The sequence below is a fragment of the Spodoptera frugiperda genome, chromosome 5 (assembly GCF_023101765.2).
Source record: "Spodoptera frugiperda isolate SF20-4 chromosome 5, AGI-APGP_CSIRO_Sfru_2.0, whole genome shotgun sequence".
NCBI classification, from domain to species: Eukaryota; Metazoa; Arthropoda; class Insecta; order Lepidoptera; family Noctuidae; genus Spodoptera; species Spodoptera frugiperda.
In genome coordinates, this window is record NC_064216.1 from 1802888 (window position 1) to 1826373 (window position 23486).

General features: G+C 34.0%; 1 protein-coding gene across 9 annotated transcripts in view; it reads right to left on the bottom strand.

The window, feature by feature from the left end:
- Positions 1-23486, bottom strand: part of LOC118271766 (espin) — a 132510-nt gene that overhangs the window by 19950 nt on the left and 89074 nt on the right. For 7 of the 9 annotated variants that reach the window (XM_035587964.2, XM_035587966.2, XM_035587965.2 and 4 more), the window contains 9 exons: positions 17370-17553; positions 14565-14747; positions 9947-10051; positions 8222-8456; positions 3157-3327; positions 2780-2821; positions 2084-2222; positions 1099-1185; positions 119-224 (listed from right to left, as the gene is read on the bottom strand). In XM_035587964.2, coding sequence (XP_035443857.2) covers positions 119-224; positions 1099-1185; positions 2084-2222; positions 2780-2821; positions 3157-3327; positions 8222-8456; positions 9947-10051; positions 14565-14747; positions 17370-17553 — 1252 coding nt within the window. The remainder of the gene's footprint in view (positions 1-118; positions 225-1098; positions 1186-2083; positions 2223-2779; positions 2822-3156; positions 3328-8221; positions 8457-9946; positions 10052-14564; positions 14748-17369; positions 17554-23486) is intronic. The other 2 variants (XM_035587963.2, XM_035587962.2) reach the window with 1 other exon arrangement.

Consider the following 23486-nt stretch of genomic DNA (forward strand, 5'->3'; position numbering starts at 1 on the left):
CAAGATGCAGAAGTTATATGAGTTCAAAGATTCATGAATCCCAAAAATCTAAGGAGCCAATGATCTCCTTTACGCCTTTCTTATGCAGTCTGTGTTCTGTGCAGTTGTGTATACTTACAAAGTTCTGTGCCTTATGTGTGAGTGCTGCCAGCTTGGTGGCGATGGATGACTTGGTCTGCGCCTCGGACACTGGAGATGACACCTCCTCGTACGCTTTGCTTGCTCTGTGTAAAAGGAAACTCATGTTAAATACACTTCTATGCATTTTGTTTGCCAACGCGAGAGAAGTTCATGATTTTCCTCCCTTAAAAAGTGCATTTTGTTTAAGTTGTACACTGAGGTACTTTCAACGAGATCTGCCTCTTTACATACTATGCTTATGAGTGTGATTATGTTTGTCTAGTTCAGAGTATTGAGAGTTTAAGTTCCATTTTTATATCTTGTCTTTGTACTTAATTAAAAATTGGTTCGCTTTCGTCCTTTCTATTTTTTATTTATTTATAAAGATTCATGTCCTGTAAGTTTGTATAATGACTATTCAAGAAATCGACATAATAATTATGCTTCTATCCTTGAGTTCTCGTGTATCAAATATAAATGGTTCTTTGAATGAATTGACTAGGAGAGAAGGGGAATTTGAGAGTATACCTAATATTCATGAAGCTTAGCAGTACCGTGAGCGAAGTCACGGTATAAGCAGTCTAGTTCGAGAAATTGTGTTATAAATAACTAGCTTCTGCCAGCGGCTTTCCTAGCGTTGTGGGATAATTAAAGTATCTTATCACCCAAATTCTGTCAGTGAAACTGCAAAATTGGTTTAGTAGACTTTCAGCGACGGACAAACATTCAGATAAGCAATCCAAATAAAGTTTTTGCATCTCTCAATAGGTAGCACGGAGTCCAGAATTGTGTTCAGTTTATATGGCAAAGGCTCGCCCCCTATTACAGGACTTATATCACAAACTGGTGAAAAGTGGATGTACAATGCTTAGCAAAATTACGTGGCATATTGTGCACCTTTGCCCTCCATTTCGGTGATAAAAGACGTAAACATTGTGCGTTGTGTGTGTTATAATATTAGTATGATATGGTTCTTACGTGTCAGTGTTATCTTTGGTGTTGTAGTCCACAACGAGCGCGGCGCTGCCAGGCCGGCTGTGGCTGCCAGAGTCGCGGGAACTGCTCCTGTACGCAGTACAATAATTAGGTACATCCTCTAGATAACCATGTATTTAAAAACAAGTTGATCTTAATGATAAAAGATCATCAAGTTAGATAATTTTTAGTTAAGATTTGTTGTTTGTTAAACAAGTTCATTAGATAGAATCAAATTAATATTTTTACAAATCATTATGAATTTGTAAAAATATTAATTTGCAACTAAAGCAAAATAAATTTGGAAGCAATTTATTTTCCTTGGTTAAAATAATTTCGACTGTTGTTTAAAATAAAACACAAAAAAATAATCACACTATAATAGCTTGAACGTTTCGATTTTTCCTCAAAGGAAATATTTGACGCATATTTATTATATCTCGCATCTCCTACAAATCTCATAGAAAATATTTTTTGACATTTTGATAAAAGTCATTTAATTTGATTATTTCCAAACTACAAGTAACATGTGTTGATTTAAACTAACATTAATTGGGAACCAATTACGTAATTTCAGTATCTATTATTATCAAAAAAGGAGAATCTCAAATTAATTATTATATGTTATCGACTAGTTTCAAGCCACGCTAGAAGCAGCATTATAACACATACGCGGCGACAGTCGCGAGTTCCTCGTCAAACAGTTACGTGAGTAAGCCGATAACATATAATTATTAATTTAGTATGGTCTCACGAAAGTTACAATAAATGATAAATGATATTTATTTCTGTAAATTAGGTTAATAAAATAACTCTTTTACACGTCAATATTTCAAATCAGCTAGATGAGACCGGCATTTCCTATCCGACGCATATTTATTATATTAATATTAATTGTGTTGATTTAAACTAACATTAATTTGGGTCCAATTTATGACTTTCCCGCAATACCTTTTAGAGAATATTAGCACTTTAAACGTAAACTGACCTTCGCCTCTGATGTTCCTCCCTGGGCACGTAGATATCCTCATAGTGGTGGTCTCGCCTGGTGGCCTCGGCTCCACTGTCACTGTCTGACTGCTCCTGGGCAGTCGTGGCCTCCGCAGACCCGTGGATTTCTGCTTTCACTGCGTAGGTAAGTATTGGTTAGAAATTGGGGATTGTAGGAGAAAAGAGGCATAATTTGAAAAAGGTATACTCCTTTGTAAAAGATATACCTTTATAAGAAGATATACCTTTTCATAATTAATGGAGAAGGTATATCTTCAAATTATGCCTCTTTTTTTTGGAGGAGATTGTAGGAGATTTACGATGCAAGCTTGCATTTTGTGGAGATCATGTCTCTGAAGCAAGCTTTTAGGCCATGTAATAAGTGGCAATTATAAGAAATAGTAGCGTTTAAAGATTTTGGACTAACAAATTAATAGTTTTGAATAGGCTTAAAAAGGCATTTTCATAATAACACTGTAGTTGATATCTGAACCTTATAAATTAAAGCTGAGAGAGCATTGATGAGAAGTATGGCAGTCATATAAAAAACAGAATTGAAAATATTATGTAACCTATTTGTAAGCCGCAAAAAATATACACATCATACAAGTTTTTGAGGGCCAAGCAGAAATACAGCTGAGTGACGAAGAGTCTAGAAGTAGTAAATAGGCTAGCAGCGATTCTGACTCCTTACCAGTCATTATAGAATCATCCGGCTCCTCAGACTGCCTCGACCCTGGAGATACAGTTACGTTAAACTATGGATTGCTTTTAGAAACTGTGGGTCGGGCAATACAGTCGCAAGGATTTAATTTTGAGTAGTGCAGTACCCTCCAGTTATTTGCAGAAAATCGGTTTGATCGTAAAAAATGTTAAAATATTTTCTGCTTTATAATTATGGCCGCAGCACATTCATTTCAACTCAAAATATTAAGGAATTGTTATCATCCAAAATCTATTACCATCACTGTACCTACTGAATGCATCTTTAACTGAAACTTAAAATTAAATCACCAGATTACACACCAATATCAACCCATGCTTATCCATATAGTAACAAAAGACACTAACCAGTCATAGCGGGTGCCTCCTGTCCTTCAGCAGGGACCCTGGGCCCCGGGGAGCGAGTGTGGAACAGGTCCCTGACGCGCTGGTAGAGAGCTGCCGGGGCCCCGGAGCTGTTGTTATTGTTGTGGAGGAACCAGCCGCTTGCTGTGTTGTCCGCGTCTGATGCGGAGCAGGCTGAGGGGAAAGAAAGAATTATGAAACAATGAGCTTTTGGATAATTGTTCTAAGTTTACAATTCATTTATTTCAGATTGCAATGTTCCTTTCGGTTAGAAATATCAAAAAATCTTAACGTATTTAGTTTCTATTTATAAAAATAATAATAATCAATAATTGCAGGGCATATAATCATTAAAAGGAATTCATAAGATAAATCTGAATTAAATACAAAACAATAAATGATCACATACACTACTTTAACTTTAATATTTTTAAACCGAGGCTACAACTATGCATGCGGGCTCAGTGCTTCAGAAAAGTTTACGGTAGATTTGACTAGCTTAACATGACATGTAACACAATTCAATCTATCTAGTAAACGTAATCGGTAAATGTACCAAACTATAGGTACCTAATCTAGTTACTAGTAGGTATATAATAAAAGTACAATTATTAGCTATGTGATAATAGAACACATTATATAAACAAATTCATCAATATTGTACAATAGTAATTAACTTCAACTAATGATGAACACCTTCCCTTGTGTAACTTTGTACAAATTACAGTATTATTGGGTGTTATGTAGGTGTTATGAAGATTATATACTTCCAATCAAACTGGATAAACTGTAATGAAAGTACCTACTGTTGTTAATTCTAACGCTCAATACAGTAGCTGATTACGATTTAAAGTTCGTAAGGAGCTATATTTTGGACCATGAAGCAAGTTCAAAGAAGAGATAATGTGAATGTGGACAGTGACAAAAAATATAGGCCCTGCCCAATGATATTATAAGTAAAAAAGTGTTAATAGGTTATAAGCGCTCAGAAAGTGGCACATTAAAATGTGGACAATTGGCTACATTTTGAAAATACAGAGGGGGGTTGTTTATAACTTTACAAGCTCCCTATAACTGTCACGCAGTATGTTAAAGAGAAACAAGTTGGGAAAAGGAAACCTGATCATTTAAATTCAGCTTTTCCTTTTGGCACATCATTAAATTTCCATCCATAAAGACATAACTATAGGGAACTTAATTCATCAATAAATTTTCATAAGCAACCCGTTAATTACTAGTGTTCACACTTGTACCGGCCGAGGATATAGTACGGTTTGCGTAACGTGTTTCCGATTGGGTGCGGTTAGTAGACTTTCCTGCTTCCTATTTTTATTTTTTTACAGCTATAGATAATACGTTTAAGCTCTTCTTTGTCCTCTCCAATAGTTTATTCGATTTTCTTCTTGTGTATCCTGAACACACTTTTATGAGTTGATGAGACTATGGTTGGAAAAAAGACTTCGTCTTTGCATATTACTAAAGCGCTGCACAGAACTTAAAATGAGAGCCAGTCACCAAGCTTTCAAAAATATTTGGATTTCCAATAAAATACTAATTAATAATATATACATAAATAAATATATATACAATACCTATAATAGAATATCCGTTTCCACAAATACATAGAATAAATTATAATATTTTAAATTTAATATTATTCACTGAACACACCGTATTCTGCATCAATATCATTCAGCCAATCTTGTATCACTGATATCTTGACTACATCCATCTTGACCAATCAGCACTAATTAATACCCCCACAAACATAAAATAAATTAAGAATACAAGTGATGTGCAGAACACATTGCTAGTATTCCATTTTTTTAACACGATACGCGAGAGAGACGTCCGTTCACGACGGAGGCAGGAAAGCGACTGCTCAATCGGGTGCAACGGTTACCTAAAGCTGCGTGTGCGCTTCCTAGCGAGTCACTTCCGTCATATTACAATTAGATATGCTCGATTTTTCACGCATTTGCCTGGATAACGCTATGGTTTATGGCTTTGTGCTCACACATGTCTGTCATACTGACTCATAATGTGCAAAATATTCTAGGAATGGGATAAATGACAATAGGTGAGTAATTTTTGGTGAATTTCAGTAGCAGGTATATTTTATATTGATGAATAACCAAAGACTTATTAAAATTTGGCGACATTTCGTGAGGTCCACTTAAAAAGTATTGACTTTCACACAAGCTATTTTATTTTAATCCTTCTTGCGATTCTACTTAGAACCAGAATATTATGCGTCCTTCTACTATACAATTTTAACCAAACCGACTTTAGAAAATAATTGCTTGCTATAAACCAAATAAGTTATTTAATAACAGTAATTACTTCATAGCGCGCTTCAGTAATCCGATAAGATGGTACACACTACACAGGCAGCCTGCTCGATTGCGTACGGACATTTACGATTACAACCTATGAAGTAACAATTTAACGATTAGGAGAATTCTCAGAACTACCAGTTATGCATTTTCACACTTTCTTTGTACATACGAGTAAACACATCGTGTGGGTTTTCCTGTATAAATAGTTATAATTTGGATGCAGAGTTGGGTAGTGCGTAATAACACACTTTTTAGTCTCTTTTGAAGTAACTTAAAATTACGATGTAGACAGACAGACTACCTATTGGCAAAAGGTACAAACGGTTACCTATTACCAGTTAAATTTTCCAGTTTAACTGTTATATTATCTGTTTTCTTTTTTTATAAAACCGTTGCCCCACCCTAAGGTCCTGTGTCCTGTGTCGTGGATGCGTTTACAGGCATTCAATTTCACATACACATGACACCCAGACCCGAAACAACAATTTGGGATCACACAAAGAGTTGCTCCGTGCGAGAATCGCTGCTGCGCACAGCAGCCAGTTGCCCAGCCACCGCGACAACCAAATTGTTTATAAAACACTTTTGACTGCACGGTGTGGGTACTCAAGATTTGTGCTGTTACTAATAGCTAACAATTCAGAATATTAGATACTGACCTAGAGACATAGACCCGAAGACCTCATAAATACACTAACGACCACTCGATCTAAGGCTATCTAAATACCAATTAATGTTACGAAATAACACCGGATTTACAGTTAACCGTTTATATAGGTATATTGCACTGTGAATGAAATAGTCATCATTCACAAACCGGTCGAATCAGACCGCTGTACATGCTATACCTTATATCGATCACGACTATCATGACCAACCTGTTCTTAATTTCATCTCGTCATAATACACCATAAACCGGTTACATTTCCAATAACTGTACTATATGTTACGTTAGAATAAAGCCGAGAGTTCATTGCGGCGCTGCAAACGGAGAGAAAATAACCGCGCGTGCTGATTAGGCCGCGCGGCTGATGTCGCGTGTGTTTGGTCTTATAGAAAGTTTGATAGCGGTTTTACATTACGAAGTTTATTAAATTTATTCTGATTTATTTATTGAACTGTAAGCTTTTTCGAAGTGGTTAACACTTGATTTTTATATCACAATCTTTTGACGTGCATCAATATTTCAGAATAGTAATGAATTAAACAGTAAGGACCTCAATAATAATATCGAAGGTTAAGAGACTAATTGATCTAAGAGACATTCGAGAAAAAATCTGTGATTCCAAATATTATATAAATGAATATCTAAAAAAAAATGTCGCTTTGACTAATTAGCCTTTCAACCATCGATATAATTCACTACCAAAACTGTTTAGTTTTATAATTCTTCTAAAATCAATCTACTACACACATTTAATTTTCATTAACAAAACAACCATTTCTTAACTATAACACTGACCTTTGAAACTAATCATCGTAACATACAAATATAAGGATTGTATAACATTTCTCAAGTGTCAGAAAGCCGCGCGCCGTAATGGAGTACCGGCTTAACTTAACGGTCGGCTCTCGACCTTGCTACTACGTAATAAGACCTCCGGGCCGCACTCTTACTTTCATCTCGATGTTAATCTCTTAAGGTCCGCTCACATGAAGACACTACGTACAGTCGCGCGTGGTTTAATTGGTTAACGGCTCAAAAAGGTATATATTTTGGTACTACCATTGTTAGATATTAACGATTTTCGATCTATTGTCCTTATTGGCTCAAATAACACAAGATATTTAGTAGTTAGGCTTTTTTATGATTCGAGAGGAGCTTTAACTGCCGCACTCAAAGATATTTAATAATTACTTAAACCATTCCTTTGTATCGATTTTGTATCGGAAACAAATGCTAAGGTTTGGGTTAAGTACCTAAGTATTAATTATTAAGTGGCTTTCAGTAAGACTTGAGCAAACCTTTTGTTTATTACAATTAAAACCTAAGGTCGCATCTAATGGGTCAATTGTTATATTCCATTGTTTGCTTATGTGAATGAACCTATCAATTGACCATACTTAAATATTTCATCCGCAAAATATCAACAACACTAAGCGTCTTTAATAACCGCGCGTCATATATCGCGTCTCAGTGTGAACTAGCCCTAACAGCATTGGAAAGCAAAAGTGGTCTAACACACCGGCTTCATAAGAAATTCGTAATTTATAGCCGATTTCTTATACTCTAGTGGTCGATAACTCAATATTGAGGTTGGGTGTATATGGATTTCTTTTTGCTCGTTTTTACTTTTTATAGAACTAGTTTCAACAAGGTGACGCTAGTTTATGATCTGAGTATGTAAATTAAGAAGATATTTATTCATTCTTTTGCTTCTAATAATATTTTTCTTGATTGTTATTAGCTTATTATGAAAATAAACAACAACATGGAAAGTGATAGTGATCACGTGATGGCTATCAGCCGGTAAAGTTTAAAGTTCCTTGGCCAAAAATTACGGCTTTTAATTTCTGTATTACTGTACGAGTAACCGCTAACGTCAATTTCATAATGCGCATGATTCTCTTAACAGCTTTAAACTTCTTTAATTTGGCCGTGTACCTAAATACATCTACTTAATAGGTAAATGTCTATCTTTATCTTTTAGTAAAACTATTTGCTCGTTCCAAAATATAGATTCCCTAACAACAGACCCAAATCTAAACATAATTAATTGTCAATTTACCTGAACTCTCCTCCCCCGAAGAGCTATGATGCGTGACAGTGGTAGACGTGGCTCTCTGCATCGGATTGACGTACAAGCCATCAGCAGGTCCTGATCGAGCTGAACTGACGGAACCGACAGTGGACGGTAAGGAGCCACGTCGCTCCTGCACGGAGTTGCGTCGCTCCCGCTCCGGAGCGTGCAGGTAGAAGGGGGAGCGAGTGCCGTTCATGTTGATGCAGTTCGGTAGGGCGCACTGGAATTTGAGAAGTTGATTGTTAATTGGGTATTACGTGTGTTGGTGTTGTGTAAAGAGGTTTATAAGAACAGTACGGTAGCAATTAGCGTTCTAATGTGTCTGTTTACCCCCATGCGACACAGGTCTGAGATTATGAATGTATAAATGTGAATTGGAGTTAAATTTGTGGCTGTTAGTAAGTTCTTAAAAATTAGCTCAAAATTTCCTTCATACTTTTTAATTTTTAAAAACTTCAAGTAATTGTTGATTTCAGACACAAAAAAAAAATTGCAGACGAACGTTAAAATTATTTGTTATTATTTTCTAAAGTTATAAAAGTAATTATCGGCAGCTATACAAATTCATTCTCTTGTTTACTAATGGTAGATTAGTTAGTAGAATGGTAGATATCTAACATTTAGATAATTGCAACATAATACAGAAGTTAGACAAAACAAAATATCGAGCATTCGTTTTTATTGATTACGAAAATCATTAACATCACCGAGAATGTACAATATTGTATAATGCGATAATATTATAAAATCGTAATAGTTTAGTAAAGAAATCTAATGCTCAGCAATCATTTGTTGTAATCCCAATGGATTATATAATTGAAAACTTCACCCGTTCACATAAACAATAATATAAGAATGTTGACTAAGCTCTTATATATTTACGTAAAATTATTTTGCGCTAGGCAGTATTAAGTGCAACATAAACTTTAGAACTTTAAGGGTGCTATTCTACTAGAGATGTGCTATGCATTTGGCTTCCACCAATCATATTCAGCTAAGCTATGTTTTTTTTATGGAATGATGCGTGCTATGGATGGCTTCCCTACTATCGATAGATCGTGTACTCGAGCTGCGCATCTTCGTAGCATAGCTACATAGCACATATCTGCTGGAAAAACACCGTAACTGCTCCTCTACATAATGGGGTTTGCCACAATCATCTTTGAAGGTGAGAACGCACTAGATAAAAACAACAAATACGTTGAGAAATAAACCCAGTCGAAGTGAAATTGTGTATTAAATGCATCCATAAATCTGTCCCTGTTTGCTTGTTAGAGAGACCAGCAACGATACGGTCACGTTCTCAAAGTAAAACAAACACTATCAAACGAGAATCAAATGGTTAGTTTTATTTTTTACATAATGCACTATTTACTCTGATATTTTATGTAGGTATATCTTTTTATGAGGGCGAACGAGTAGACCGATCACCTGATGGCTAAGTGATTAAGATTATATTTAGTGACTGCGCCCATAGATAAACCCGTTGGAATCATTGTTCAAAAAAGGGGCCGTATGATTCCTATGAGTTGTATGTAGAAAATAATTAAATGACTCCTCCTGCCTTGGAGGAGGTGGGAACTAATGTCAGACTTTTACCGACTAACTGACTAAATGGCAAACTTACCCCACGACACTTAAGGACATCATACTCCAATAATTGTGACTTTGAATCAAATAAATAAATTGTATTACATAACATCTACTTACTCTCGCCTCTCCAGGAGCACATGCGCAGGAGTGTATCGCCTTGTACGAGGAGAGCTGCTTGTTATCCGCCCCCGCCGCGCCCGCAGCCACCAACACGTTCAAACACTGTGGAATAACACATTTATTTTATAAATATATTGTTTTTAAAGCAGGGAAGTATTGTGTAATTAATTAACCAAAAATGTTCGTATAATGTGGAAATAAGGTCACTTATGTATTTGATCCTGTGCCATTGCACCTATCGTCTTATTTCTATACCACCGAAAGATAAACTAGCGAACAATGCCATAACAATAAGTACGAAGGCATTGTTCATGTGTTAAATAAATAAATAAATTCGTTGTCCAACATATTCAATAGGAAAATAATCGTTTATTTACCAAATAATCTTCTTCGTTCTCTATTTAGAAGACTGTTCTGTCTATACTTACATATTACAAACTATTCTATATTATTAATTGACTAGCTGATGCACACGGCTTCGCTTGCGTGAATTACCGTCTTTGTGAGTTAAAGTAGCCTTAGTTACTCCTTAGTACATCAGCTACCTACCAATAAAAGTCCCATCAAAATCAGTCCATTCATTTCAGAGATTAGCCAGAACAAACAGAGAGACAGACAAAAATCTAAAAACGTTTTATTTTGGTGTATATATCGTATGCGTATGAAAATAATCGCTTTTTAAAATTAGTAAAAAATGGTTTTTTAATATTACTAGCGACCCGCCCCAGCTTTGCATGGGTGCAATGGTGATATATTATGCATGTATTATACGTTTATAAACCTTCTTTTTGAATCACTCTACCTACTATAAAAAAACCGCATCAAAATCCGTCATTTTAAAGATTTAAGCATACAGACAAACAGACAAAAATAGTGACTTTGTTTTATAATATGTAGTGACAAACAGACACTCCATTTTTTTATTTATTAGTTTAGAATAGATGTAAATTAAAGTACCTATGTATTAGAATTATATAACATAAAAAGTTCAAAGTTTATAAATGGGCTCGTTATGTGTTTAATATGTAAATAAATTTATATTAATTAATGGCCATATGATTTCCACTATCTCTCTCTACCTTTGGGGAAAACATAGCTTAATGTTATGCATTATTCATTAGAAACCATATTTTAAACATTACGATCTGATTTTAAAATCAATGGAAAGGTAATCATTCAAAATTTCCATTTTTAAAACAAAAAAAGAATAACCGACTTTACTGAAGAAAGGCGGTTGAAAAAAAAACATTAAAAAGATCAAACGACTTTAAAATTGTAAGTCGTTTGTCTCTTATTTAACACTGACCTCTGAAATAAAAGTTATTTTGACCATTTTAGTGTTCTTTTTAACCGATTTTCTTCAGTGAAGTCCGTTATTTTTTTTAACAAGTTATTTTTTTATTTATAAATGGAATATTGTTTTTTTATGGAATAGGTGGCAAACAAGCAAACGAGTCACCTGATGGTAAGCGATAATAATGAATGATACCTAACTCTCAGAAAAAACTTGACAGATGATAAAAATAAAACAGGCGGTATATAAACTTCCTCAATATCAATAACCCTGATCTGAAAATTTCAGCTGACATTACAAATTCGCACAATATGTTTCCATTGTCTAAAAAGACGGCACTGACCTCTGTGTCAGTACGACGAACAAAACGTAACAGGAAGTGACATCTACCATTGTTTCATATGTCTGCCGTCAGAGGTCGCTTAAGGTTAGCTGCAGTGACCCATGAAATGACCATATTATTATTTGTGAAAAAGTTATTGGTAAGGTATTTAATATAATAAAATATATTCTAACTAGCTTTTGCCAACGGTTTCACTCGGCCTAAGTGTTATTCCAGACCATAATCTTTCTTATTATTTTCTTTTTAAAATAAACGTTGCCCTAAAGTAGGATTTTCTCCTGTATCGTGGGTGCGTTTACAAACATACAAGTTCACATACACATGACACCCAGACCCGGAACAACAATTTGTGAATCACACAATGAGTTGACGGCCGTTGCGGCCTTTTGGGGAATAGGAATTTAAGGGTCGTTCAGGAATCGGGGATTGGTAAAATTGGGTAGGGGGTAATTGGCTCTTCGATAAGCTCACCCACACAATGAAACACAATGCAAGCGCTGTTTCACGTCGGTTTTCTGTGAGGCCGTGGTATTACTCCAGTCGAGCCGGCCCACTCGTACCGAAGCATAGCTCTCTCACACTTATTATAATTCCTTATTCTATAGCAGCAATAGTAACTTCTTCTTTGTTTTAATTAATAATCGGAACTAAGAATTAGGACATTATTTACATATTATGAATACATAAGCCACGACTTACATAAACGTGGCCTAAGAAATTATTCATATATAATTTTATGGTATATTTATAATGACTATTGTGTAAAGCCTATTACAGCATTAGGCACAGAATTTTTGTATTAAAATTATACTGTCTATATTAATTTAAATGTAAATTGCATGTTCAAGAAAGTGAGAGCATATCCGACAATCGATTTAGCATAAATAATCGATTTCCTAGTTGTTATCTTAAGACACTGACGAATGTGTATGAAGCAGTTACTCGGAGACTGGAAATTTATAATCAAAATCGATTTTTCGTAAAATAATTGAATGGATAATATGCATTAAATTGTTCGATATTAGTGTTTTGTAACTTGCGTGTAAGATTTTGCGTCAGGTATATATTTTTTATATTTTGCTGCAACTTCGTTGAAAATTTACCCTTCACAGTCTTGTCCCTGACAAAAAAAATCTACATAATTTTTATGAAGTTAAAATTGCCCTAATTTCCATTTTTTTCTACAAATACATTTTAGAAACAAAACACAATTCTCAATTTAGAAATAATTCTTTTGTAGCGTTCACAAAGTAATAAAATTTAATTCCACTTAATTGAAACTAAACACATAAATCCACTGATTACAAAACACACACAAAATAGACAATACAAAAAAACCTAAACAAACATACACAGATGCATATCAAAAGTACTCAGTTTTACTTTCATCGACTTGACCAGTGTTAAGAACGAACGATTAATTGCGCACACGCCGAAAACTGCGCAACGACGTGTGACCAGCAAAGAATGATACTTTCAAAACGTGAGCTTTACTTGTTGTACACTGTCGACATGTAGAAAGTGGACAATGGATATATGGCACTATATGACCACTAGAAATTCATGCATAAACGTTGTGAGTAAGACTTAGGTGTTCATTTTAGTATTTTATTTATTATCTAGATTGTCTATAGGTGTACACTTTTTTTGAGATAGAGAAATAATTCAATAACTTCACCCGCCTTGGGTGAATGCGAGAGAGAGTGTCAGACTTTTACTGACTAAACACCACCCCGTTCCTACTCTTGCTTTAAGCTTTACCGCAACCCACGGGAACGTGTCAAATAGTGGCCAAATATTTAAAAAAAGATTGTCCGCAGGTCCGGAATTATAAATCTACATTGAGTCTGAATAGAATAGTGATTCAGAACACATAATGGCTGGTAATATGTGTATATACCTATCGATTTCGAGTATTGATTTTCGATTAAGATACATTTTATAACTTATTTCTAGATAGACAAAGGTATATTTAAATTATTGTCTAAAAGTTATCTCCAAACATAGTGCTATTCTCAAAAAAAAAATTAAGAAACATGTAGACGATTTGGTGTTAACTGTAAGTCTATATTGTTGTTAAATTATGAATAAATGAATGAATAAGAAATAAACTATTAGGAATTATAACAATGGTCGTTTAATAATCAAGAAAGAAAACTTAGTAATTGAAATCAGGACTCAAATGAGTGCTAAAGAACTATAGTTGGACGGCTCAGTCCACATTATTGAATAGTTGGAAACTCGGAAAAACGATGGAAAACGCAAACAAAGGGGGTAATTAATGCGCTGTTGTTGTTCAGGTAATTGTATCTGTAATGACTTGATGAACATACAAACGCACTTTCTATACCATAGGTACGAAGCTACAGTATATGGTGTAACAAAGAAAGAGTTTGTTTATAAAGAGTGAGCTTGCTTTGTTTCATTTTAAAGGCCAATAAAATGTATTGTGTAAATTGTTATTTGATTCTGTATTGGAACTGCTATTCAATGTGTGTGTCGTAGTAAAATGACTGGCAGAATGGAATCAATAGCTACATTTATGGTGTATGTAATGATTTAAAACACTGGAGCGCAGACGCGTGTCAGTGCCTGCTTTGCCTAATACAGCACGTTAACTAACAGAGAGCAATCCTGTTAACCCGCAATAGTATAGCATCCATACATGCTAAAAAAGTATTACCATTCAAAAACAAATCAATTTTATTCTTTTAAATAATAAAATATTCACCAAAAATTTTAAATCAATACGTAAAAGAAACAGAAGGCAACGTTGCAATTTATTGCTTATTTTTCTATACGGTACTGATATTTTTATATTAATCTATTAATGATATAGATCATTAAACGCCCTCTGTTAGTTAACATACTGTATATTGACATGAGCAAACCGTTGTTTTTAGTTCATTTAGTATGTCTCACGATAGTTCTTATAAAACTAAAACATTAATTTGTCTATTTCTGCTCATAAAACCTACCTCCAGATGATGATTTTCAGCTGCATCATTGATGGGACTCTTGCCATGCCTGTCCAGGTGCAGCCTGGCTCCGTGTCTGAGCAACCAGCGCACTGTGCTGAGGTGGCCCCTGGAGGCTGCAAAATGTAGAGGAGTGGCCCCATCTCCGTCTCTTGCGTTGGGATCTACGCCACGCTCTACGATCTGAGGATGAAGAATGGTTTTAATATGATTATTATATTAATTACAACGTTTTACAATGATTAATTTATTTTATTTTTAGTGGCAAGGTTTTCTAGTGACATATTTACTAGCATAGTCATTGACAAATTACAATACAAGGTAAGACCAAAGAATCTGCTTTTCGTCAGTTATTTTGTTAGTCTCAACCAGTAGATCTGTTGATTTGAGTTAACAATTTAATTTTTTTTTTTCGTGAAAGAATCAAAATCGAGACAATATTATTGCGAAACACGAAGATTCAATCGCCTAGTGCAATCAAAATAATATTTTTTTCTAATAAACATAAATCTCACTCATATCTTTTCCTCACAGTAATTAATATTAATTTCAATAAAAATGGCTATTCTAGACATGATTAACGTTTCTAAACACTTAATATTTCATTGGATGGAGCTATCATGCGCAAGAGCATTAAAACCGAATGATATGACATTAGATTTCACCGCAACACAGTAACTGCTATACTTAAGCTGTAAATACAGTTATGACTTTGTTAGATTAGGGTTCCGTAAGTGAAGCAGGTTTTGTAACATTTGTTTTATGATAGCCTGACATAGTCTAGTTTTCTAATAATAGCAACAAACACACATTTAGTTGCTAAAAAGAGAACAATATACAGTTTCAGTTACAATAAAATTTTCATAGAAAATAAGACCCATAACATTTAATCACTCAGAATATTCTAGTATTCTGACTAACTATTCATAACTGAACGTCCACTTGGCCAGTTATTCAGCATTTTATGGTCATATCAACGAAACAATGTAGTTTTCTAGCGGAGTAGTGTAACCCGTTACTGGTATTTCTAAACGAAAGTTTGAACCATGATGTAAGGATAACAAAAGTCTAAAGATGCTTTAATAATTATTTGATTTACCTTAATCGAAGAATTAATGCATTGCTTTCCAGTTGTACCCAGCAGTAGATAGCCTCTACATTAGAGGGTTTACCTAATCTGAAAATAAAACTAAAATACTCCTTATTCCGGAACGAGGTGGTTTCTAGTCAGTAAGAGTCTGAAACTCCTCTCACCTCGCCCAAGGCGAGAGAAACAATAAAATTGGATGATTTTCCCCCCTTAAAAAAAGTACTCTTATGAACAGAAAAACATGTTAAACATTAATCGTCTAATGTTGATACTTTAATATGAGGTCCAACAAAATAACAAACGCTTCAAATATGTATACAACACAGTACAATTTACTAAGTATATACCATTCAATGCAACTCATATTTAATCTTGATAAGTGAGCCTTCTGTCTATCCTCTTATTTATTGCAATAAAAAAGCAGCTCTATAAACATTTTCGAAGCTAGCAAATCGACCTTGCAGCATCTTGCACAATGTAATATGCATCTACAGACCATTATCGCTCTCATCATGATTATAAGTTTTAGAACTGTATGCCAAACTTAGTCAATAATCTAGAATGTTCTGCAAAAATATGTTGATGATAAAGTTAATATATGTGTCTGCTAATTAATATGAATGTAGACTGTCTGATAAAAGTAGTAAATAAATTTAATGTTGTCTTGATTATTGAAGAAAAGGTAGACAGATGTGTCCTTGCTGTACACACGCGTCTTCCCTTATATTTGCAATGCGGGATGGGTATGCACTTGACACAAGAAGTTTAAGTTTTTTTAAATATACTCAAAGATCCTGGGACTCATAAATCCTCTCGCTCTAATGCAACACACGAACAAAAAAGATTAGAACGTGTCACTAATATAAAACTCAGCACAAATTCACAGTAATTGATAAAAATACTAAATCAGTTTCACATCACATACATTTCACCGGATGATTGAATTAAAATTCCACATTACAACATAAAACAAGACTGCCATAAAACTACCATAATACGGCAAAAACGTTGATCTCCGGAGTCAATAAATCCGTCAACAGAGTCTCACGCTACTTGGATAGATGGCGCTGACGGCGAGCAAAAACTAACGACTATAAGAGAAATCATGAAGTAAGCACATGGTCCAGTATAAAATAAATAAGTAATGGAGATTACATTTCCGATACATTTGTCACTGTTCACTGTTAATCAGGAAGAAGGAATTCCTGAGATAAATCGTCGGATGCAGTTACTGTTTCATGTATTGCGTGACTGCCGGTTGATTGTTGTGTATTTACACGTTTACACAATATATTTTATATAGATCATTGGCTATGTTATATAATTGTAAACGATTATACGACATAACATAATACACATGTGGTTTTTGTTGACACACATTGGCTGCATGATTGGATGTAATATGTCGCAAGGTCTGTGATTCACAAATACCAAACACTAAAAACGATTGAAATATCAAGAAATACAAGCTTTTTTGAGAGGGTAAATTATCCAATGGTTTTTTTCGCCTCTAGTAAGGCGAGAAATCCCTCTCTCGCCTTACTATAGGCAGAAAACGTCAAACTCTTATTAAAAACCACTACGTTCCTATTCCTGCTTAGAGCTGAATCCCCGGTAACCGGCTAGGTTGTCCGCAGCTCCGAAAGAAATACAAACCAGCCGAGACAATTACCTATTTAGATATGTACCTAGCCAAATTATATCAGTGAACTCACCATCCATTTAACGCAATCCAAGCAGCCAGTCTGGGCGGCAGCGTGGATGGGCAGCATACCATCCCTGGCCCTCGCATCCAGCCGCCCTCCAGCCTCAAGCACCAGATATTTGAGAACTGCCAGATGCCCTTCCTGTGCCGCCAGGTACACCGGCGTCACGTCATTGTCCATCGCCGTGTTGGCACTGCGAGAGATGATTTGAAATTAGTTTTGATAATATACAAACATAGATGTATGGGAAATGACAACATTTTATTTATTTAGTAAATAGAGTAGTAAACAGAGCTTTCGACGACGAACTCCGACGTTTTCTATCTGACCACACTACACAAAAATATCGAAATAAATGCAGACCGCACATATCATTGCCTTCTAAAACCCAGACGTAAAGTTAAGTAGAGATATAAGTAACGTTATTCAGTGGTGGTATTTTGAAGACAGAGTACCATTAGAGTGTGGTAATGCTGATAACTTTGATAGAAATTACACATGACACCGTCTACTATGATCCCAATAAGTTAACTTTTTTAGCCTCTATCGCATTTATTCATTTGATAATATAAGCATGGCAGTTAAGAGTATTCCGCACTTAACTGTTGTGTTAATTTAATCACATTTTTAAAACATAGGTATACCTACTTAGAATAGGCTAGTTTCTTAAGTACTAATCAAATTCAAAACTTTTTCGAAACATCAACAACGAAATTTTCTATTAATTTTGAATGAAATCGTGCGTTATAACGTCATTAGATTTTTACGTCAACTAATAGACTTATTTCTAAAACATTAGCTTGAAAATTTCGAAAATTAAATAGATCATCAAGTCAATGAATAAAATATTTTTTAATATTTTTGATTATTTTGTGATATTTTTTTAATATTTTATTGTATTGAAAAGTCGAAATAATTTATTTTTGATTGAGAAAACTACCCAATTATTTGCAAATGTTTAAGATTATCTTTAATTCTGGCATTTGACACATATAAAACTCGAATTTACACACAAACTACAAAAACTGTGGGTATATAAACAAAAGGAGCACTGTCATAATCGTTTAACGAAAAGAAATAAAGATTTCTTAACGTTAACTGTAATATTGATCAGAAAATACATTTATTTCTCACCCACCAACCCTACTCATACCACACATCATACTACTATTTCTATCTTACTTCACGTGTAATACCTATTAAGTGCCGATTAACAGTTAACACATTTGACAAAAATCAGACAGTAAGGCTTTCTGATAAAGCTGAATGCAATTTTTTAATCCTTGCCAAGCGTGGTGATTATGGCAAACATATTGAGAAGATGCCGACAGTCTGTTGATCATCATTCGTAAGTAAACATACGAGTAATTTATTATTAATTACATAATTAGATTTTTACTACATTCCTAATCTTACCTTTTTGCCTCGTCATCGATTGTAATAGTCATGGCAATGTCTTAAGTATAAACACAACTCGTCACACAACTTCGTTAGAAATAAAAATAACAATATCACATCACATTCTTTCAATAATTCACAAAAAACTAGCAAAAACAAACACTCATTTTAAAAATGTAAAACAAAACTGTCAAACAAAACACATTCGAAAATAAAAGAACATCGCTTGTTAATTTTTAAAAAAAGAATCACACATTTCGCGCTTCTAACCGGCCAGCATCACTAGATGCAGAATGCTTTAATAAAAACTAAAAAGTTTTCGAACCAGTCTGACCTCCATAGTGAAACTTTCGAAATCGACGATCTAGCTTCGGAACGCAATCAACATTCAGCACTTATTTAAAAAACATGAATTTTTATAAACACTCCTCTTTACATTTTAAAGAATTAATTCAAAATTGATGAAATAACTTTTTTGGAAACGTTTTGGAAAAATCGTGAATTATTTTGCTTTCAATTTTTATAGCTATAAGTTGTTATTTTTTTAACATATCTCAACGTTTTAGTATTTATATGTTTTTGTGTTCAATATTTCTAAGCACGTTTATATACATACATGTAATTAAAAGTCTACCAATTAATTTCGATCTACATTAAAAATCAATTTAATAAAACCACTTTCAATAACTCAACAGGCACATAAAAATACTAGCTTCTGCCAAAAAAGTTGCCTACGTGTTATTCTAGACCATAATCTACCCCTGTTCCAAATTTCATCCCGATCCCTTCAGCTGTTTTAACGCGATTAAATAACAAACATACACACAAACTCACAAACATTCGCATTTATAATATTTATAGTTGGTCATTTAATTTACACCTAGATCTATGTAGTTTCATAAATGAACGACATCGACAGCGGATATAGTTTTGACCTTCGTAAAGTTGCAGACAAACAAACAAATCTTTCACTTCACACTATTCACACGAATATTGCATAAAACAAGGCCTCGGGCGATCCCAAACATATAATCTGCGATTGATATCAAATACGTATCTAGTGACCCCTTGAATAGCACCTGTGGGGTCGTAATGACCAATATCTGATCAAGATAGAGGATTTATTGTGTATCGTCTAATTAGGGTTGCCAATTGTACTATATTATATAGTTTTGTACTATATTTTGGGGCTCCGTACTAAATACTGTTGAAGAAATATATACTTATACTATATATGTATACCTAGTAGGTACGCAAAACTATTATATTTCCGTACGCTCTTTACGCCGTACGTCAAAACATTTTGAAGATTAATGAAACTGATGGAATCATAATACATAATTATATTTTTGCATTTTACCATTTATTATTCAAATCAGACCAGTTTCATAGATTAGCGTGTTCAAACTAATTCAAACATATTCTTCAATGTAGATGTATAGATAAAAATTTGCGAATAATAAAAATAGGTATAACTCGTTTAAAAAAAACATGGAAAGAAATGCAAATCTCTTTTGTTTATTCTTCCCTACTAAAATTTTTTTTTAAACGTGCTATATTTTATAAGACTTTGAAAAATGTACTATTTTTCGACAAAAAATGTTAGCAACCCTACATCTAATATAGGATGACACAATACTAATTATATAGGAGTTTGTTGAGAAACATCTTGTCTAGTTGTAAAAGTAATGTCTATTTTATTATATTACTCTTCGTTGTATTGTCATATTTTAGCTTAGAAGAGCTTAAAGTATTCTTTAATGGAATGGTATTTAGAAGTATGAGAAACAAGATGGAGATTGTTAAGATTTTGTAATAGGTATGTATGTATGTAACTATGTAGGTACTAATGGAATGTAATTAAAAAAGCTCATAATAATAACGTAGCGACACTATTTTTCTAGAAGAATAGACAGATAATCATATATTTCCAGTAAGCTCGTTTTACTTTTTGTATAAACCGGTAAATGAGCAGAAGGATCACCTGGTGGTAAGCAATCGCCACCGCCCATGGACACTCATGGGGTGGTGGGTTAGGAATTTAAGGGTTGTTAGAGAATCGGGGATTGGGAAGGGGAAACCTCACTCACACGAAAAAACACAACGAAAGCGTTGTTTCACGTCAGTTTTCTTTGAGGCCGTGGTATAACTCCGGTCGAGCCGGCCTATTCATGCCGAAACATGGCTCTCCCACACTTATATATTATTATTAATCAATTACTATTATTAATCCATGGGCGATTCTATATACAAACAAACTATGTACTAACACATTGAATATTAAAAACGAAAATAATAATTGGCAAACCTTGATAACACAGTAAGAACCGCTTGCGCAGTAGTTCCATCTTTGATACAAAAGACCTAAATTAAGATTGACCTTAATTCGTCTTTTATAAACACATCAGCACTGCGATTGTTTATTGCAATCCCATACTTCAATCTCTAACAAATTAGGTAAGTGTTACAAAATAATTTAATTATCACTTTGTAATTATTAATTTACTATCTCTTGAAGTACATAATAAATTAATTGTTCAATATTACATAAGAATACCAACTTGATTAATCTCTCTTTAGGTGTCTTCAAAGAAAAAAATATCGCAATTAAATTATCTCGGATCGGATCATTATTGAATTGAAGTTACGTTAATTTCATTAACCTATTTTCTTTAGGTTAATTAAAAATAACGGTTTACTCATGAGCAAAGCTCTTCTGGTTTCGAGGGACTCTTCCTTATGAGCAGCGTGCGTAGATGCGGCGACGTGACGTCACGCAGCCTACAGATTTTCTTTACTTGTCAAGATAAGTATACTTAATTTTGTTCGTTAATTTTATAGGAAGAGTATGACTATAAACAAATTATCAAATACTTTCGAAGACATATCGATTTGAAATATCGCGTCACTTTTAGGTACGTTTTACAAAAGAAATGAAGTGTTTGCTCCCACTCCTTAACAAACAAAATAAAAAAATACGTGTCTAATATTTTTTCATAACCTAACTGGCGTACTAAATAATTTTTTAATTTTCATACCCCGTCATCATCCTAATTTTAATATGTAATCTATAGGTATATCGTAGATCGTAGATCGTTATCTATGTAAGAAAATACCTTTGCACAGCAGTAGAACATTTTCAGGTTAATGATATCACATTGTACCTTTACCTAAATACGTACCAAGTAAAAGAAGTTATGTATCATCAGAATACCAACATAAATACTATATCAGGTGATTGTTATGTCGGCAATACATCGATATCGCGGCGTCTCACGTTTCACTTTTATTTTCTCTTTTCCCGTTGCTTAGCAACCGTTGTAGGGTCGAGTTGAACGGCCTATGACAGCCTATGATGATAGCTGATGTTATAACATCATAGTTATGTATGTGTGAGAGTTATTTTTAGAATGTTTTCATTAAGTTTCCTTTTGGAAATGAGTTAGATTTGCATTTTATTTTAATATTTGGTTGTATTTTTAGGAATGATTTCGTTTGGCTTTTCACCGGGGGTCGGATTTATGTGTAATTTAAACCCGTAGCTGCGGACTACCTAGCGGGTTACCGAGGCTCGGGCTCTAGAAGTACTACTCTACTCATGTAGGAAAAGGGTTGTTTTTAGTCAGTAAGAATCTGCCTCTCGCCTCGCCCAAGGCGAGAGAGGACATTAAGAGGTTTCCACCTCAAAAAAAATCTAATTTAAAATAGGTGGGATATAATTTTCATTTAGTTATTACAGTCTAGTTATAATTGGCTATCGTCTACAAGATCCTATTAAATCTAGATATTTAACGACAAAACCAAGATTGTAGCCTTGCTGACTGAAAACTGTGTTTCTGTAATAACTCTTTTGTATAAAAATTGTATAAAATGTTGATTCAATTTAATAATTTCAACAATTTCCTGCATTTGTTGTACCTCGCGTGTTGCAAATGTGCTTTAGCTATGAGGTCTGCTTGTTATGAGACAGAAATGGATATTATAAAAAGTAATATAATAATAATATCCTTATTTAGGAGTGTAGATGACACATATGCTATAATAAAACATTTTTTTCAAATGGGCATTCACTTTTCTTTGCTGCCTCCATTCTTATGAGGTAATATACTAGAACCTTTTCCTAAGTCTAAAAAATACTATATTAAAAACCGCATCAATATCAGTTAAGGACAAGCATAATTTCGAAACCGTTTAACCATACATTACGTCGTTTCATTAGCCTACAGACGTCATAAGCATTAACTTTGAAACACCTATTACCTATATTACCATAAAACCAACCGATATTTTACCTTCCAATCATAAATATATGCGCAATGCAAAATATATTTCAAAACTAACTCATAAATGGTAAGCAACCATCTTGATATACAGAATGCAATGTAAAATGAGCATTTCTAAATGTTTAGCTGGAAATTCTAGGTATTAAATTTACGATCTAGGATTTAAATGATACAGGTCAAGTGTCCACTTAGGTTAGGTCAGGAATTGCGTTATTGAAACTTTGTGGTATTTCTCTGAAGATGTATGGTCGTTTTAAAGGTTATAAATTGCTAAATGTATCTTTGTTTGAGTGGTTGCAAGTGTGATTGCCGAGTAAGGAAGTTCGAATTCTATTTCAATAAATAGTAAAGTATCATTCAATAATAGTCCAGTCAAATAAGGTTAAATTAGGTAAGAATCTCGGAATGCGAGATACCCAGCTGTAATTTTGTATATACTTGTATA